The sequence below is a fragment of the Canis lupus genome, chromosome 16, assembly GCF_048164855.1.
Source record: "Canis lupus baileyi chromosome 16, mCanLup2.hap1, whole genome shotgun sequence".
NCBI classification, from domain to species: domain Eukaryota; kingdom Metazoa; phylum Chordata; class Mammalia; order Carnivora; family Canidae; genus Canis; species Canis lupus.
Window position 1 is genome coordinate 18,015,131 of NC_132853.1, and position 19,795 is coordinate 18,034,925.

The window sequence follows — 19,795 nt, forward strand, 5'->3', positions numbered from 1 at the left end:
CTTAGAGGTGTGTTCTGTGTGGCTGCTCTCCAGGGTAAGAGCAAGAGACAGGCAATGGAGTTATGGATACTCAGGAGGCAGAAGACAAAATCCCTGAAGGAAATAATGGCAGCAACCAGCACATTCTACTTCCACAGTCTTCCAACAGAGAGGCCTTGATCACTCATGGCTGCCCACCTCCCACTCTACCCATCTTGAAGGCTGGAGAAGCTCCAGTCCATGTAGAGTGCAGTGCCTATATTAACCACAAGAGGTCACTTCAGAAGATATCTGTATCCCACCTGCTAGCTCTCCTCAATCCCCCTTGAGCAACCAGGGCTGGAGCTCTCCAAGGTGGCACATTTCCAAACGCTGAGCTGACCTCCCCTTCCCAAGTTCTAAGAGGAAGGTGTGTAGAGTGATTAGTTCCCCTGGCACTTGTCAATAGAGCCAAGTATTATTTCCCTCGTTAACCCACCACCTGTTCCTCTTTTCCACTGCAAATAATGATGTTGATCAAAGCAAAGTCTTACTCACTGGGCACAGGCCAACAGACTATTTATCTGCCCCATAATACTTTCAGGCTGACACGGCAGCACAGTTGGGCCCTGAGCAGTAAGAAGCTAGTGAGAGAGGGCCCATGGCTTCCAACTTCTGAGGGCCTGTGGCATGAAACAAAACCTCAGAAGATGTGAGGTCCGGCCACTTTCATACAACTAGCTCACCCCTACTCTCTCTGATGGTTGCCTCTCTGGTCCATAGCCACTAGGATTTCTTGTTTGCAGAGGCTGGTAGAGGGCAGAAAGCAGCCAATCTAGATGACATCTACATGACAGATAAGGCCCATGACCTTATCATTCTTCCTAGGCACCAAGAGGAACACCAGAAAAGTCAGAAAAACAGAAATATTGAGACCACACACTGACATCCCCACCCTAACTCATCCTCTTCGCTATCCCAAAAGAATATCTGCTGCTGTTGTGAGCAGCAACAACTCCTCACAGTTAACCCGGCATAATGGAGAGTGTCCTGGCCCGGAATTAAAGCTGTTTCATTCACAGGTCTGCCATAAATTCACTATGTGAACCAGGCAAATCATCGCTCCTCCATGCATCTGGAAATGAGATTAACACAGATGGCCTTTAATCCCTTTCTAGTTTTATCCTTCTGCAAATGCTACACCTTAACAATCACAGGTGAGCAAGACACAACTACCTGGCAACAATGCCAACTAAACGCCTAGTGGCAGGCACAGTGATGCCATTCATTCCCTTCTCCACCTCTTCACCTCCAGTCAGGCAAGAGATAACTGGCCATCTCTGAAAGAGATAACAAGGGCAGGGGCGGGCGCCATAAGGGAGGAATTCGGGGTGAGGCCTTCAGACTACAAATCCCAGCATACAGCACAGCATCCCTTCTCAAAACCATCCCTTCCTACCAGGCAAATCTCTTTTCCTCGCGTCCTCCTACCCTACAACGCATAGCATGCACAGGGAACTACGACTCCCACAATCCACCAGATCCCTCGCGATTTTTGATCCCAGGGTGCAATACGCTCCCGTTCGCCCTTTGGACCTCCTGCGCATTGCAAACTGGGAGTTGAAGTCCGCCATAGACAGGTAGCTGGGCGTTGTCAGTGTTACTAACTCTTCGCTGTTGGCTTCCACTGGAGCAGTTCTCAAGGACGGTGACCAAGAGAGGGTAGTAACGGGCAAGCGAAACTCTCCATGGTGTCATCATTACGCAAGGCAGGGATGCTGAGGCTAAAATTAATTCGGGAGCGGGAGGGTAGTGTGAACAGCAGCCATCCAACCCGACACCAAAAGAATAGTTTTCCGTCGCGACGGCTTTTCTTTTCTCTTTATCAATATGGCGTCTAGTTCAGCCACACCTGACGCTGGGAACCAAACGACCCAGTACAATATCTCTAGGAGTGTTGCTGTCACCGACAGCCTACCAGCTCCAGCCAACACCACACCTAACTCCTTCCCGTTGTTGCCTGAGGACCCCAAGGACATGGTAGCCCATATCCCATTACCAAAATGGCGAAAGTAGAAGCATTCTTGTTAGGGCCTGCAGGTGACAATACGCTTGCGCGGAAAGCGGCTGTGGTGTAGGGCGGGAGGGGGCAGCATTCTCAACGCGCCTGCGCAGGAGCAGAGTATTCCTGGTCTATACACAAAACACCAATGGAAGAAAAGCCCCCATGTTCCTGCGGCTGCGCTGTGACCCTTAGGAACTGTCCCAGGCGCCTGCGCGAGACCTCACGTCCCGCCCCCTTATCTCAGTACGCTGGCGCAAGGCAGAAAGGCGGGGCTTCGGCGCTCCAGACGAATGCCAGCGCGGCTGCGCGCTGGGGGGTACCCTCTCACTGCGGCTGCGCGGGAGCCCGGCCGCCGGCTGTCACTGCGGTTGCGCGCGGCGAGCGGCGATCCCGGGGCGCCTGCGCGGGTGGCTTTGCGGGCGCTCGCGGTAAGTTTGCGCCAAGTGCGCGGCAGCCGGGACGCAGACGGCGGCGGCGGCGAGAGGCGGAGCCCGGGGACCACCCCCCATCACCCTCCCCGCAGTCACCTCACGTACCACAACCTCACCTAACCTCTCACCCCCCCTCCGATCCCCCCAACCCCGGGATGGCAGCGCCCGCCAGCCTTCCCGGCCGGACCAGCGGTCGCCAGCGCCGGCTTTAGCCTGTGGGACTAGGCCCCGCCGAGGCCTGACCCCCGGAGCCGGGACCCACCGTGCAGCCAGCCGCCGGGCCGGGGCTGAGGGGCCGCTCCCCCCTCACGGCCCGTGGGGAGGACGCTGCCGTCCCGGGGACAGGGGGCCGGGGGGTGGGGGGGAGCCAGGGCGAGGAAGTCGGGACCCGTGTTGAGGAAAAAGAAGGGGGGCCGGGGTCAGGAGCGCCCCCTCCCCCCGCTTCCCCCCTCCCCCTGGGGTTGGGGGGGCCGGAGCAGAGAGCGCCCAGCCCGGGAGGTGGATGAATGTGGGAGAAAATGGAGACCAAGACGATCGTGTACGACTTGGACACGTCGGGGGGGCTGATGGAGGTAAGAGTGGCCCTCCTCATCCCCTTCCCCCAGCGCCGGGAGGGAACCTCCGCCCTCCGCCCCACAAAGCCGGTCCTGAGCTCACAGCGCAAAAGGGCCGGGGGAGGGGGGGTTCTTTCCCACCCAGACTCTCCCTCCCTTCTTTGCAATTCGAGGGGCTGAGCTCAGCCTCCGAGGACGTTTGCAGCAGTTTCACCTACCCGCCGCCCTGGATTCGCTCTCCCGAGGCACCAACCCACTCCATGTCGATGCACCGGCGGGCCTCCCCACCCCCTTCTCGTCGGCCCCTTTGTGCTTTCCCCAGCACGTCCGGGTACCGGGTTTCAGGCCTCTCCAGAGCCTGGCTTTGGAGTCCCCCACTGTCCATACAAGGAAGTGGCGAGAAGGGAACCGCGCACCCTCTCCCCATCCCCCTACCCTGATCCTCCCCATTTGGAAGAAGCTGTTCTCGTTGTGCTGCAGGAACGCTGTTAGGGTGGGCTCCCCCCGGTTCCGGGGGCTGAGAGGTTCTGGGAGCAGCTTGGATGGGAGGAAGAAGGACAAAAGGGGGGAGAGGGGTGGGTGACGGAGAAGCCTTGCCGGGGGGGCGACGGACCGCCCGGGAGCTCCGAGTATGCACACACGCCGTTTGTATGTGTGTGCAGCAAATCCAAGCTCTGCTGGCTCCCCCCAAGACGGACGAGGCAGAAAAGCGGAGTCGGAAGCCTGAAAAAGAGCCCCGTAGAAGCGGCAGGGCCACCAACCACGACAGCTGCGATAGCTGCAAAGAAGGTGGGGATCTCCTGTGCTGTGACCATTGCCCGGCCGCCTTCCACCTCCAGTGCTGGTAAGGTCTGGGGACCCCTTTGGAGCTCCTTGGCGGACCCCTCTCGGCACATTCCTTCACCCGGCCTACCCTTGGCTGCCGAAAATAACGGGCGCTTGCAGCCGCTAGCTGACTTTCTGCAGCGGCTGGGGCGAGCGCCTCCCCGCCCCCAGGTGTCTGCCGGGATCTGGCCGTTTGGGGGGGGGGGGAGGAGCAGCAGTGGGTCCGGACCCCGAGGTGGGGGTTGGGACGAGTGAGGAGAGCCCCATCTGGGATTGGAAGTCTCTGGGTAGCCGGGACAGAGCCGGCAGGGCACGGCCGGCGGTGGCGGGGGAGGAAGGGGAGGAGCTCTGGGCCCTGTGCCTCTCGCTTGCCCGCGCGCCCGCCACCCTCGGGCTCCTGCCGGGCTGGGCTCTCCTGCGGGCGGGTGCGCGGAGCCCTCGGCTGCGGGAGTTGGCCTGGTCCAGACCCGGGAGTCCGGACACCCGGGCGCTTGCGGCTGTGGAAGAAATCATGGAGGGTGTCTCTCGAGTCCGCCTCTCCTCTGCTTCTCTGTTTACAATATGGCGACCTGCCTTTAAATTATATTTTTATTCTCAGCGCCATTTTGGCTGCATATATGATTTGCAAACGTCTCCCGGGGAACGGTGGGGGTAGAAGCTTGGAGTCTTTTCTGCAGAAGCTCCTCAGGGACCAGGGCTAGGATCTCGCCGCTTTGGTCCCCTTTCTCTGGCTCCGCTTGCCCCCTGTTGCCTCTCGGAGCTGCCTCCCTCTCTCCCTCCCCTCCCCGCGCTGCCGCCTCCTAGGAAATCGGGCCGGGTTAGACAATTAAAATTGCCCTTGGGCGCCGATTTCACTTCCCCGCTCCGGATCAGCGAGCCCTTCGTGGCAAAATTCTTTGCTGCCGGGGCAGGATTGTGTGCGGTTAGCTCGGCGAGGGCATTTTTAAGGAGCAGAGAGCTGGAAAGCTGCGCGCTTCCCTCTCCCCCCCCTCCCGCCCCCCTCCCTTACTGAACGCGAGAGGAGGGAAGAGACGGGCGAGAGAGGGAGGGACCTGAGTTGATCGCCCGCTGCGTGATCCTCCTGGCAGCTCAGCCCAGAACAGTCCGGCCAGGAAGAGTTTAAACTCCAGCTTCTGCCTGGAGAAACCATCTCTGCCCTCCACAAAAATCCTGCATCTGAGCAGGGAGTCCAGATTGTGTCGTGTTCTGATGGGTCTTGTTCTGTTGTTCAGCAACAGTTGACTGAAGCAGGCGTTTGTGAAAGCGGGAAAGAGAGGGTCTTCTGTTTGTTCCCACCAGTTTTTGATGTTGCCTTTTTTTTTTTTTTTAAGTCCTCTGTTTAAAAAAGAAAAAGTGAAGTTTTCTTTAAGCCCTCGACACTGTTCATTCACATTCCGTCTCTCAGTTTGTGGACTGGTGCCTACTGTATATTTGTACTAATTACAGGTTTTGGAGCACTTATTAGACAGATGACTGATACTGGGCAAATTAAGTCTGTGGTCAGAAGTTAGGTAGGAAGCTCCCATTACCACCCCCCCAGATACTTTTGCCCAGGAAGGCACCCCATCTGGGCTCGTAATGTTGCAGGGATGAAAATGGTTATCCTGGAGGAAGCTTTGTTGCTGGTTTTAAATTTTTTATTATGGAGTGACTAATACCAGCAGGAAGGGTCTGTGGTTTTTAGCCTTTGCTTCCTGTAAGGTGTAATCCACCTGGAGAAAATATCTCTGGTCAAGTTTCCTGAGCTGTTCTTGAGCAAGGAATAGATTTGTATCTGGATATGTTATGTTGCTTATCAGTTTTTTCCTGTTGCTTACACTTTTTATTGTGCTTGTTTGATACATATACTGGGACTGAATTGTAGCCACCTTGATTTAAAATGCGGATGTTTCATTCCTAGGATGAAGCTAGTGTGAGTTAACCAAGAATGGTGACCCCTGTGTTGAGAATTTTATAAGCTTTTCATTATCTTCAGTCTCCTGTGTTTAGTAAGGAGATTGTTCATCAGAAACTTCAGGAATGGAAAAAGTGTGCTGTTTTGCCTGGATTTGGGCTTTATAAACTCTAAAACCTAACCTCGGGATCTTCTAATTAGATGAGTGTGAGTCTTGTCAAGTTGTAACAATTAACAGTTTCTACCTCAGCTAAGAGAAGAGGGAGGTACTTGTAGCTGTTTGGTGAGACTCAGGCTTGCCCAGACTGTGCATTTCATTGAATACTTTTCTCTTTCATTTTTTGAAGATGGTGAATGGGAACTGGTAATCAGAGATTTGAGAATCCTAGTAAGTGAGGCAGGGCTTGTTTTACATCTCCAATTCCCTCTTTGAAGAGCCAGTACTGAAGGTACCATTGATTTACCTGAGTTATTACATAAATTACAAAGCATTCTAAATATTGGTACAAAGGCAGGAAGCCTTCTTTCCAATGAGCTTTATTTCACCTTCCTGCCTCCCATTCCACATTCTTTCCAGCACAAGTGAAGTATTTCGTTAACTACCTCCACCAGAGTAGTTACGTCAAGTAGTTGACTGTCTTAGAAAATTTTGATTTCTGAGTGTCCTGGCTTTAATTCACGCCATTTCTGCTTGCTTGTACCATGTGGGAATGAGTTAGGTGTGGCTATATTTTCTCTTGCTTCCCTTTTTAACTAAGACTGGATTACAGTTGACCCTTCGGCAGTGCTGAGGGCTTAAGGACACCAACCCTCATGCAGCCAAAAATCTAATAACTCTTGATTCTCCAAAAACATAACTACTAATAGCCTATTGTTGACCAGAAGCCTTAACCAGCGACATAAACAGTCAACACCTATTTTGCGTGCTATGTGTATTATACACTGTATTCTTACAACAAAGTATGCTAGAAAAAAAGAAAATGTTAAGAAAGGAAAAAAAAAAAGAAGAAAGAAAAGAAAAGAAAAGAAAGGGACACCTGGGTGGCTCAGCGGTTGAGCGTCTGTGTTTGGCTCAGGTCATGATCCCAGGGTCCTGGGATCGAGTGCCACATCGGGCTCCCTGCAAGGAGCCTGCTTCTCCCTCTGCCTATGTCTCTGCCTCTCTCTGTGTGTCTCTCATGAATAAATAAATAAAATCTTTAATTTTTAAAAAAGAAAGAAAATACTAAGGAAATCATAGAAGATACAGTACCATACTATAAAAAAATCCACATAGAAGACCTGCTGTCTAAACTCATGTTTTCCAAGAGTTAGCTGTATTTAGATAGCATAATAATGATGATTTTCTTTAATGTACAGAATATACAAGCATGAAGATGGAGGTTTTGCAAACCCTGTAGATCATAACTAGTTCTGCAAGTCTTCACTCAAAGTTCTCTGAGACAAGTCCTCTTTCAGTCTTTAGTCTGTCTTGCCAGCTTGCCTCACAGTGAATGAGATCTAACAAAATGTTCTAGAAGTGATCCTAGGCAAACTTTACCTCCTGGGCTTAGTGACATAGCCATAACCACAGGGAATTTTTCTAAGATAAACTACTATAGGAAATGATTGGTCAGATAAACTGTTTTAATTGTCTTGTCTTTTCTCAGGGGCCAGTGCTCTTCCCAGTTAGATTGGGAGCCCTGTTTCTGGTTTTTCTGTAATGATCCTTTAGGTGAGGGAATGAATTGTCCTGTGCTCAGCACCATGACCTCACTGAAGAATTAAACTTAAAGAGGTGATTTTTTGTTTTTGTTTAAGTGATAGTGTAATCATTTTATCTGAGTTTAACTGGTTTATCAATTATTCAGAGCGGTGGTAGGGTTTACTAAACTTGCCCCAGGAGAGCTGGAGAGATGTTTTTGAGTGTTTTCTGGTGAACCTGACACCTATCATAATTGTCATGCCATGAGTTGAACTTTCTGAAAATCCTGGTCTCCATGGGTTAGTCCCTAAAAATTGGTTTAAAAAAATTAGAATAACTGGTGGAACCCTAGTTGCCACTGACCCATCTTTCTGTTTGTGAATGGATTGAATTGTTCTCACCAATAAAGTGAACGCCAATAGGCCATGGGCAGTGAAGTTGACTAGAAACTAGATATTTCCCTCTGATTGCTTTCTCTCTCATGGCATTTTGCTCCAAACGGACTGAGGGACCAACACGGTCTGCTTGAGAAGTGAATCTACCTCAGCAGACCTCAGCATGGTTGCTTCCCGTCAGACAGATTTCTGTAGCATTTGCCTCCGCATGTTATATTTGGAATTTTTGGCCGGCTTTCCTCTCTTTGGTGTTGGCAGCAAGATCCAAAATGAGGTTTTCGAAGAATGAGAGTAAAAAGGTCTCTGTGCACAGGCAAAACTAAGCTCAGCTTGGAGTTTTGCATATCTAATTTTCAGTGAGTCATAACAAGAAAGGTTTCACACACAGAGTAGAAAACTGCCTTGCTGAAAATCTTTGCTGTTTGAACTTGTAAGAAGGTGATTTTCCTGATTTTGTTGTGTTTAGCTCCTCATTGGAGTAGTATCAGGCTAGCAATGAATTAAAATACATTTATTGTAATGTTATCTTGTGAATTTGTTTCTAACATTTTAAGTGCTTGGAAACCTAGCACTGAAGATCTGGAGGTGTCAGCATCTGGACTTCCTCCCATCACCCTGCCTCCTCAATAGTAAAATGATTCAACAATAAACAAACCTACTTTGGTTTTATGTATATTTTATTTATTTTTACATTTGCTGCATCACATTGGAATCCAGGTGTGTATTATTGTTTTTAAATGTTCCACTCAAACAGGAAGGGTCCAGTAACATTGAGCTTGAGCTCAATTACACATGCATGCTTTGTAAACTTAATGTGGGGCTCAGGGACTAATTCTTGTGATGCAAGTGCTTTGGTTCAATGATAAAAGGATAATGACTATTTGAAAATAATAATAATAATAATATTTAATAGAATTGTTTACACAAAAATGTGTGACCTAGATGGCTTTGGTTAAGAAAGGAAGCATCAGAAATTTTTTAAAGGGGAAGAGGAGACAATGTTCCTCAAAGGTAAGAGTGTTTGTATGACCTAAGGCAAGTACTTAGTGGTACTGTTGTGGGAAATTTTTCACTTTGGGCCTTTCCCCAAATTAATTACCATACTCAATGAAAAGTAGGATGCTGTTGTAATCTCATTAGTTTCCTGCTACTCCTTATGTATTTTCCTGCTCTCAAAATACTTTACAGATGGGCTCCACTAAAATACTAGGGCCGTTTTGGCCTTCGTAAATGATTAGTGTATTTTTTACGTGTGTAATTGTATAAAGGACATATTTAGGTAGTCTTCACTTATATATGGAGAGGGAATTCATGTTGATCTGTTTTATTTATTTTTTATTTATTTTGTTGATCTGTTTTAAATTCTTAAGTATGTCTCCAAGATAATTTTTTAAGCCAAATCATAAAATAAAGACAAATTGTGTAATTTGAACTGAAAAGGGATCCAAATTGTCCTTGCTGTGCGTTGATGAGACATTGGTTTTTATTAGGCTCTGAATAAAGGACAAGTAATACTCAAAAAAGGACTCAGTGAGTTTCCAAGGTTCACCCTTGTAGGATTTATCAGTACTTCATCCATTTTTATGGCTGAATATTATCCCATGTATGGATATACCACTTTTTTGCTTATCCATTTATCAGTTAATGGGCATTTGGAGTTTTTTCTACTTTTTGCTATTGTGAGTAATGATGCTATGCACATTTTTGTGTGCAGGTTTTGTGTGGGCATCTGTTTTCATTTCTCTTGGTTGTGTACCCAGGAATGGGATTGCTGGGTCATAGAGTAACACATATTTAACCTTTGAAGAACTGCCAGACTCCCAATTTCTCTACATCCTTTCTAACACTTGTTATTGTATGTCTTCTTGATAAAAGCTATCCTATGAGCAGGAAGTGCTATGGTTTTAATTTGCATTTCCCTAATAGCTAATGATACCAAACATCTTTTCATGTGCTTATTAGCCATTTGGATATTTTCTTGGAGAAATGTCTATTTTGATCCTTTGTCCAATTTTAATTGGGTTATTTGGTTTTTTATTACTGAGTTGTAAGAATTATTTATATTCTGGATACCAAGTATTTTGTCAGATGTATGATTTGCAAGTATTTTCTTCTATTCTGTGGGTTGTCTTTTTTTTTTAAGGTTTTATTTATTTATTTGAGAGAGAGAGCAAGAGCACACACAGAGGGAGAGGGAGAATCAGACTCCCTCCTGAGCAGGGAGCCTGATATGGAGTTTAATCCCAGGATCCTGGGATCATGATGTGAGCCGAAGGCAAAAGCTTAACAGGCTGAGCCACCCAGGCGCTCCAGTGTGGGTTGTCTTTTCATTTACCCTTTTTATTTTTTAATTTTTGAGTCTTACCTAGAAGAAAAGTAGTTGATTTAAAGCAAACTTTAATGTCTATGCCTATGTTATCAATGTAATGACAGTGACTAAGGGTTTTCTTCTGTGAACTCCAGTCAGGATGGTATATCTCAGTGGAGAGAACCCTACAATGTGATTTTTTGTGTTTCAGCTTTTCTGAGTGACCCTTCTTAGTAAAGAGTCTAAGGCTGGAAGTTAGCCCTAGAAAAACTATAACAAATCCACCACAATAGAAAATGGCTCAGCGGTTTAGCACCTGCCTTCGGCCCAGAGTGTGATCCTAGAGTCCCAGGATCGAGTCCCACGTCGGGCTCCCTGCATGGAGCCTGCGTCTCCCTCTGCCTGTGTCTGACTCTCTCTCTCTGTGTCTCTCATGAATAAATAAATAAAAATCTTTTTAAAAAAATTTCTGTGTACAGAAATCTCATATTTGTGAGGCTCCTAGTTTAAGGAAGATTTTCATTTTCTCTGTTTGATAGGTTACAGCTTGGAGTGGAAATAACTCCAGATCAATTGAGCTAGCTCTTGAACTCCATTAACAAGAACAAAAATTGTACATTGTAATGAACTCACCTGTTTATATGTGTCTTTATGTAAACCCAGGTAGCAATAAATAGGGAGACAGAGTGCAGAGAATATTTGCCTGAAGGTTTTATATAGTTTATAAAAAGAAACCATCTGTTTTGATGCCCCCCAAGAGGATTTTTGCCACCTAGGAGTGCAGACGTCCTGCTTCTTAACAGAAATGGGTACGTTTTTTCTCCTATAAGTGATAGGACAATAGAAAATAGATGAAGCCGAATGTTTTTTGCTTTTGGTCATGAAGGAAGGGTGTTGAAATCTCTCTCTGAACCTCCTTGTCTCACCCAAGCAGATATACAATTCCTTGGGTGTGTAGTTAAGCAATCTGCCCTAGTAGATTTTGGTTGGGGTTGTGATGGTTGTATTATTATGATAATGCAGCAAGGCTCCTTTAAATGCATTCCTATTTTAAGGTGCCAGAGTTTAAGTCGTGGTGGGGGGTGTTTTCCCACCTCTACTGTGCTCTTCCTTTGACTTAAGATTCCCCAGGGAGTACAAACATGGCCAGCTGCATTGCCATTCAGTGAGTGACACTTATAAGAGCACCTCTGCATAATGCTAGCCTCCCAAGAGACTGGACAGGAGTACATCTGTCGCCCTGCCAGTTTCCTGAAAGAAGAGGACATTGTATTCAGTGCAAGTCCTAGACCAAATTTCAGAAAGGCACTTTGGTATTGCGGATTTGTCACCATGCCCAGGACACATGCACAGGTCACTAGCTGACTGCTTTTCCCATGACTTGAGAGCAGTTAAGAATAAGAAGGTGACTCCTTTTTCTGCCTGCCGTTTATAGATGTCAAAGTTTGCATCCTTTAAGCCTAAACATCTGAATCTAGGTCTCAGCAAATAAGAATAAAGATGAAGTTTTAGCACATTTGTATGGGAGGCAGAAGACACTGAGAGGTACAGTAGACACTGATAAAAAGGAGAAATCATTGCTTTGACGCATCAGCAAAAAAGAACTTGTCTACCACGTAGAGCTGTTGAATTCACAGTAAGCAAATTCCAAGTACACGTTACAGATTGATAAAATTTCAATTAATGTAAAGCTTGACTCATTCAAAAAGCTACTTTCCCTTTTGCAACCATGTACTTAAATGCTCACTAAACTTCTTGAAAGCCAGAGGCTGACCCATTTCCTCTGTTCACTGCTATGCAATTCGTAGCAGTATTACAAATGAGAGACATGCAAAGATAAGCAATGCTTGGGGAACAGAACTGATACCTGGTTCTACCAAGTGGATGGTATCTTTGTTAACACAAACACACGGTGACCATTCCTTTCCCCCTAATTACATTTGTTTCTTATGTGTTAATAGTGTTAGTGTTTAGTCTTTGCCCTTCCCCTGTTTTCTGACAAACTGCAAGATATATCTCCCAGGAAGTGTTTCCCAATCTTGAAAGGACAAAAGACAGTGTAATAGCAGGGCAGGGACTCCATGCCTGAACCTAGCTAGCATCAGACTTTCCTGATTTGGGGTCTGCATGAGGCTCTTTTTGAAATAAGCTTGAGTGAACAAGAGAGGACTCTGCAGGGTTTGAATTTAACCATAGCCCAAAGACACCACTTTACCACCAGGCCAGGCCAGAGTGAGGGAACCTCTCAGAATTACTAGCAAGCTTGAGCTTCAGGGTGGAGCCCTGTTTGTAGCAGCACAAACACTTTTATCCAGCTGTGACCCTCAGAGGACTGTTGAATATTATTTTTCTCCTGTCTGCGTTTGTGCAGAGAACAGAGCAGAGAAGCTAATGAAATGCATAGAACTCTTAAGTGATTATAGGCAAGACTCCTCATTACAAAACTGGGTGATGAGGAGCTACTCCTGTTCTTTACACCATCCCTGGGCTCCTGTGATGAGCTGGGAGCTTTTTAATTCCCACGTTCACTGAACCATCAGAGTTCTCCTGATTCTTGGTTTTAGTGAAGCTCTGGAAACAGTGAAACTCTACAGTGAACTTTTTTGGTTGACATTCATCAATTTTTGGTCAAAGTGCATTATGAAATTTATACTCTTAATCTCATTAAATGTGTCTAAACCTATGACTTTTCCTAGATCTTTCTGTACATAGATTGGCTGTATTCAGCTTTCCTTGATCTTCCTTGCCATGTTTTGAAAGAGCATCTTAAACATAGGGAGAATTCTGTGACCGATTTTGGTCTTTGGATAAACATTGTTTTGCTCTATCATTTTTGTTTTCTTTATCCTTCCTTTGTAGTCCTCATAGTTTTGCCTGGCTTAGACAACACTCAGTCATTCTAGCTTAACTTAGCTCTTATAACACCTAATTCATCAGACATCTTTGGCTGCAGGCTTCAGTTTGTTGGTGTTGAAGTAAGCTGAATGGTAAGAAAAGGATCTGCAGTTTATATAAGTTACAGGAAAGTGATTATGTCCAAGATTTGTATGCTTGCTGCATGTAAGCTTTCCTTAAATTTTACCGCTTGTGTGCACACATTCAGGCCTTTAGGGTGATCATTCTTTGGTTAGAGATCATCTGAAAGAAAAGTGGGCCAAAGGGAAAAAATTATGATGCTCTGTCTCTGAGAAGTCTGTTCACCTCCTAAATAGGTCACAGGGGGTATAACTGGAAGGCTTCAGAAGCCCAAGTCAGCACTTAGCTGTGGCATCAAACCACGATAGCACTGTTTGACAGCATGCCAGGAGATTACTTCAATCATGTAGGTGGGGAGCTTTGAGGTTTATGAGTAAAATGGGGTAGGGGGAAAAGGTAGAAGAGAAGGAGAGAATAGACCCTGTGCTGTTTTGATGCAAATAATAGCATTATTCTCCCCCTCCCCTTTTTTTTTTTAAGAAGACCCTGTCAGAAGAGGGTAAATGAAGCAGAAGTCCTCCTTAGGGAAAAGCAGCTGGGTCCTAAGTAGAAACATCCTCTCTATATTTAGTTGGATTTCAAATAAAGATGTTAGTGTTTTTAGTTTTCCCAGCCCTTATAGAATTTTAGGTCCAGTATCTATAAGATGTAAACTGATCCAGATTTCCATATGCAAAAAAATTTGGGCTGGCTACCTCCTTGTTCTTGATGGTCCACTAAAATTTGGCCAGTGAACAGTACCCAGTTTTCCATATACCTCTGAGACTCTTCTGGAATACACAATTACAACTATTGGTTCTTCTTTCCAAGGAAGAACATTCCCTAGGAACATCAGAAAGTGACTATTGAGGCCAGAATAGTGACTCTTCCAAAAAACAGGTGGGCTCCAGCATCTATCATGAGGTGAATGAATGAAGCTCATTTTTAAAATGTTTGCAGCTAATTTGTTTGCCATTGTGGAGAATCAGGATTGCCAGAATAGCCAGACTAATGATAGATAAGGCCCTGTGGCACCCAGTCTCAGCTTGTAGAGAAGTTAGCAGAGCGAGACACACCTGGTTTAACTGTTGGCACTCTGCCTTCCCACCCTCCTTTTGCTACACTTAGAACCCTGTTCTCCAGGTGTCCTTCACTGGGAGGATGCCATGAGCCAGCTCTACATAGAGGGCAATGAAGTTTGGGGGCACAGTCAGCTAGTTTGAAAGGATTGTATGCCTGTGGAAGTGACGCAACTAGCTAAGTTTCTCAATGGGGCATTTGTAATGGCCTGGCACTTCATTGGTCTCCTTGTTAACACTGCTACTGAGGCTTTGCATGAAAAAGCCAGTAGTCCTTATATTTTTTTATGTAATTTGTGGCATTAGCTGTTTTTGAGTCGGTAGCTGGGATGAAGGAGGGTAAGGAATTAAGGTTCTAGAACCCCGTGAACTTTCTGCTTTTATCTCCAATATCTTTCAGTATAGCCATCTTGCCAGCTTTTGAAAGGTAGGCTGTGCTTGAAAATAAAAACTGATGCCCATACAAGTGCCCAGAGGAAGCATATATGCTGACATTTAAATTTCATTAGATTTGTTTCTTTGAAACAAACCATTAAATTTGAGTGTATTAGTAACAACTTTTAAGCTTTAAGAATATTTTTTAATTAAATTTTATCCTGCACCTTTGAGCTTTTCTAGAACAGAAGCTGGTTTAAGTTTATAAAACCCTGCTTTTTGGGTGTCTGGGTGGCTCAGTCAGTTGAGTGGCTGCCTTCAGCTCTGGTTGTGGTCCTAAGGTCCTGGGATTGGGTCCTATATTAGGCTCCTGGTTCAGCGGGGAGTCTGCTTTTCCCTCTCCCTTTGCCCTTCCCCCCTGCTCATGCTCTCCTCTCTCTCTCTGTCAAATAAATAAAAATCTTTTAAAAACCTACTTAAAAAGGCTTGTTTTGTATGCTCATAGTTTCCTTTGTAGATCAAGATGGCTGCCGGGAGGCTGAGATGTGATAGTGGCCTTGTCAGTGATCACCTTCACTCCTATTTTGGCTGGTACCAACACGCTTCCTGAGCTGGCCAAAGGCAACAGGGCTAGTCTGAGGGAGAGCAGGCCTGCTGTAAGCATGTATTGTCTTTTACAGTCACTCTTAGACAATACCGTTAAATATAATTGCAGGATTTTTATCTGGTAGTGGACCTCAGATGGATGGATGAGACCCATGAACTGTGAAATTAAAAATCAAAACTGCTCAGTGCTATTGTTTGCTGGCTGACACCCCACCACCACCCAAAAAAGGGAGGAGACATACAGATGCGGCGGGTGTGTGTGTGTGTGTGTGTGTGTGTGTGTGTGTGAAATCATTCTTAGTCTGATATTTTAACTGAACTCTATATATGAGCATATATGGCTAGAGAGCTTCTGATTCTTAGAGAATGATGGGTTCTGACAGGAGGGACCCTAGCAGTTCATGCAACTGACCTCTTTTAGAAGAGAACCCGAGTGGAATGCTGTGGGTATATTGTGTTTGGATATGCTATCTGCATAGAGTTCCTGTTCAGTCTTTGTATTAAGTAGAATATTTTATCAGTCCAAGAAGAAAGCCTTCTTTCTTAAATATTTTTTATGCATCTTACTTTCTTTTGTCCTAATACACACACCAAAGCTTTTGATTTGGTTAAGTGATATTTCCATGTCTCCCCAGCTGCCTTTGGCTCAAGTTTTAAAATGTCAGTGTTACTTAGCTGGATGGACAGTTGCAAGCTATACATTAGTAACGTAACATATTTTTAAAAAATACGGCCAGAGCCCAATGCCTTTCCTGTCTGCATGTTGTAATGCAAAAAATAGGTCTCTGAAATCAAAGGCAGTCTTTTGCTTCCCTGTCTCCCTATCTCCACCTCTCCCCTCCTCCCTTTGTTCTCTTGTTCCCCTCCCCCTTCTCCCTTCCAGTTCCATATTGAAAAACTGCTTGCGCTGGGTGGATAATTAACGCAGAGCTATGGAGCAACAGGTCCCACTGGTGGCGACTAAATCTGAGGTAAATGTTAATGTCTGCAGGTTCACATGTATTAATAGGTGAGGGAGATGAGTGAGGTGAGACTCAGATCAGCCACACTGGTGTATGACTTGAAATAGATCCTCTTAATTAGAGAGCCAAGAACCATGACAACTAACATCTTCCACCTGCAGTGGTGGGCTGCAGCCTCATTAGTGAATGAAAGAGGCATTCTAAATTAAAACTGGACTTCATCCTTTGGCTGTGAATTGGGTTCATCTGGCTCTGGGCTTTGAATCTCTGACATGGAGAGGTCTATCAATGCAGGCATCACAGCTGGGGGCCAGGGTGTATGTAGTTTTCTCTTCCATGATTCCGGAAATTAATCTAGACAGCCCTGATCAGAAATAGAGTCAAGCCATTTAAATTTATTTATGGGGGTCTAGATGTTGGAGTCCTGCTGCAGGGGTTGGCTTTAGGAGTTTTAGTTTTAAAAAATTAATGCCAGGGCTCCTGAATGGCTCAGTTGGTTAAATGACCGATTCTTGATTTCAGCTCAGGTCGTGATCTCAGGATCATGAGATCGAGCCCTACATTGTGCTCTGAGCTCAGCACAAGATCTGCTTGAGATTCCCTCTCTTCTGACTCCACCGTCCTGCATGCATGCTTTCCCTCTCTCTAAAATAAGTAAATCTTTTTTTAAAAAAAGTAATGCCTTTGACCAGCTTTCTAATTGGTTTGTGTACAGATGTTACTGTTAACAGTTTATAGGCCGTGTCAGGCCTCACAGAAAGCCACACCAAACCCTGAGATGCATATCTTTCAGTTGTCCAATCTCTGTGGATTTAGAGCTATATTGTTATGAACTATTTTATAGCTAACAGAAGGTCTTTAAGATCAGGTAGTTGTTAAATAGCAACTTAGAAAGCAGTGAATGTCACTGTGGCCAGGAATTGCAGGCCAAGGCTTTTTAACAAATAATCTGAGAGGAAACCTCCACAGCAGTGAAGATGGATAGATATTCTCTGCAAAAGCTCTGTCCTCACAGGGTACTCTCTAAAGAGCTACCAGTTTTCCAAGACAAGCCAGCTCTCATGCATATTCCAGGACTCACTTTCCTTTCTAGGACTTGGACAGTTCTCAGAAGGAATCTAAAGGCTTATACAGGGCAGCCCGGGTGGCTCAGTGGTTTAGCGCCGCCTTCAGCCCCAGGGCCTTATCCTGGAGACCCCAGATCGAGTCCCACGTTGGGCTCCCTGCATGGAGCCTGCTTCTCCCTCTGCCTGTGTCTCTGCCTCTCTCCCTCTCTGTGTCTCTCATGAATAAATGAACAAAATCTTTTAAAAAATAAAAAAATAAAGGCTCATACACTGTTGAGTTCTAAATGGACATAAAATACCCATTCCTAGGAAAGTGTCACCACTCCCTGAACTTTCCTTCTTCATGTAGTTTTTCAAATCTAGAAATACACCTTCCAAAACTATAATTTCCTCCTGAACCCCTTGAGATCCTTAGTATTGCTGCCTTTTTTTTTTTTTTTTTAAAGATTTTATTTATTTATTCATGAGAGACACAGAGAGAGAGAGAGAGAGGGGCAGAGACACAGGCAGAGGGAGAAGCAGGCTCCACGCAGGGAGCCCGACGCGGGACTCGATCCCAGGTCTACAGGATCACACCCTGGACTGAAGGCGGCACTAAACCGCTGAGCCACCCGGGTTGCCCAGTATTGCTGTCTTTAAAGGATCACTGACTGAATTACCATTTGCTGAATAGTTCTGAATTATAGAAAGAGAGGAGGGAAAAGGCCACTGTCACGTTCAGTTACCAAGAAACCAAACTTCTTCTTTTTTTTTTTTTTTTTTTTAAGAAACCAAACTTCTGAGGCTGTTCATTGAGCCCAGCATCCATGCACAGTTGAGTCTTGTATAGGTCTTTATGGTGGGTTCAGTTTGTAGTTGATTGTATGTGGTCTTGTTGTCAACTGTCCTTTTCATGTTATTCTAGCCTATGATCCCTGAGAATAAGGACCTTGTCTGAAATCTCACCACTTAACACATTGCCATCCATATAATAATTAATTATTCATTAAGTGCTTGACTGGACGAATGACTCTGGTCCTCTCTCCCCAAAGGCCATTTCATGGTAGAGTAGATCATAACTTGTTTGCTTTGTGTCCTTCCTCTAATGTGGTACCTCTAGCATGGCATTGGTAGTAAGCAGGGGGAACTCAATAAATATCGACTGATGTAGAAGGAAATGCTAGACTTTGAGGTTAAAGAAGATACTTTGATGGATATTCCACTGTTCCTCCCAGAAATAAGAGAACTCACAAAGGTTTTTTAGCAACAGCTTGGGCTCAAGATTTGAGAGAGCCAGGAAACTGATTTGAGTTCTAATTCTGCAACCTAACTGGCTCCATGGCTTTAAATAAGTCCATTTTCTCACCTGTATGATGGGAGTAAGAATTCTCACAGTGTGCTGGTGAAGATCAAATAAAAACATCTGTGAAAACACTTTGAATTGTAATACGCTGTGTAGATGTAAGATGAGATTATCGCTATGCTATTTCTAGGCTTTAGTGATTAGGAAGCATATTGATGTCTTTACAAGCAGCACTGGCTCATTATAGTGTCCTCATGGTTTTCATTGCTGAGCAGAGGAAACTCTGATAGAGCATTTCCAACATTACCTGACTTTTAACTTTTAATGATTTCCGTTTATAGAGAATGGCCCTCAGCATCTTGTCTTCATTGATATATAGGGATAAGAGAGAGCTGAGACAAAGCCTTCTTTTTCTTGACAGATATATTATGATTTAAAGACTCTGGCATGTATATAATTGTTTCAGAGCTGCACAATAAAGGGAACACCATTCTTATAGGGGAAAAAACTTTGAGATGTGAAAGTCTTCAGGATGTGTATGGGAGTGTCCGGAGGCTGCAGAATCTCCTTTCTCCCTGGAATCCTTTCCCTTTTGGCAATATTTCTGATATAGAACAAAACTAGCTGTTTGCAAAACAGCCTCTTTCTGAACTAGTTTGTGAGCTTATTACTCCAACAATCTAGCTTTCCTGGATCTATTTCATGAATCGTTTTAAAGATATAGGTATTTGAGTTGAAAAACTACCTTCTAGATAGCTTGAAAGGAATTGCTAATGGCAAAGAGGAAACATGGAGAAAGCTTTATGATAGGCAATTCTTGTATTCCTGCTGTATCTGTGATGATCATTTTCCTTTTTTTATTATTTTATTTTTTAAGATTTTCTTTATTCATTAGAGATAGAGAGGCAGAGGTAGAAGCAGGCTTCCTGCATGTAGCCCGATGCAGGCGGGACCGGATTCCAGGACCCCAGGATCATGACCTGAGTCAAAGACAGATACTCAACCACTAAGCCACCCAGGCATCTCTATGATGGCCATTTTCTAAAAACAGACTTTCCTTCCCTATCCATCCTATCTTACATACTACTGCCTTCTCAAAATACCACGTTTTCAAGTTTATTTCAAGATGCACATTCTATCTCAGAAAGCAACAAAATCTTAACTAGGCCTCACTCTTAAGTGTTCTGTGCTCATCCTGGAGACAATACTCTGACTTTCCTGTGCTATTCCCTAAACTCAAAAGCCCTCATCAGACACTTTAGGGCAAACAAAAAGAGCCTGTGGCCATTAATTTAGAATTCTGAGAAATGAATGTTCTTAAACTTTATCTCTAAAAGTGATCCTTTAGAAACCAA

At 45.0% G+C, this 19,795-nt stretch overlaps 2 protein-coding genes across 3 annotated transcripts in view; one reads left to right on the forward strand and one right to left on the reverse strand.

The window, feature by feature from the left end:
• Window positions 1–3,356, reverse strand: part of PIPOX (pipecolic acid and sarcosine oxidase) — a 95,901-nt gene extending 92,545 nt beyond the window's left edge. Inside the window, exon 1 of the mRNA XM_072779278.1 lies at window positions 3,227–3,356. The gene's annotated coding sequence lies outside the window, so the exon portion shown is untranslated. The remainder of the gene's footprint in view (window positions 1–3,226) is intronic.
• The window catches only part of PHF12 (PHD finger protein 12), a 42,350-nt gene continuing 24,940 nt past the window's right edge, over window positions 2,386–19,795 (forward strand). Inside the window, exons 1-2 of one of the 2 annotated variants that reach the window (XM_072779262.1) lie at window positions 2,386–3,026; window positions 3,671–3,852. In XM_072779262.1, the coding sequence (XP_072635363.1) occupies window positions 2,961–3,026; window positions 3,671–3,852 (248 nt within the window). In that variant the 5' untranslated portion in view covers window positions 2,386–2,960. Of the gene's footprint in view, window positions 3,027–3,670; window positions 3,853–16,012; window positions 16,101–19,795 lie in introns of those variants that run through there. The other variant, XM_072779264.1, reaches the window with a different exon arrangement.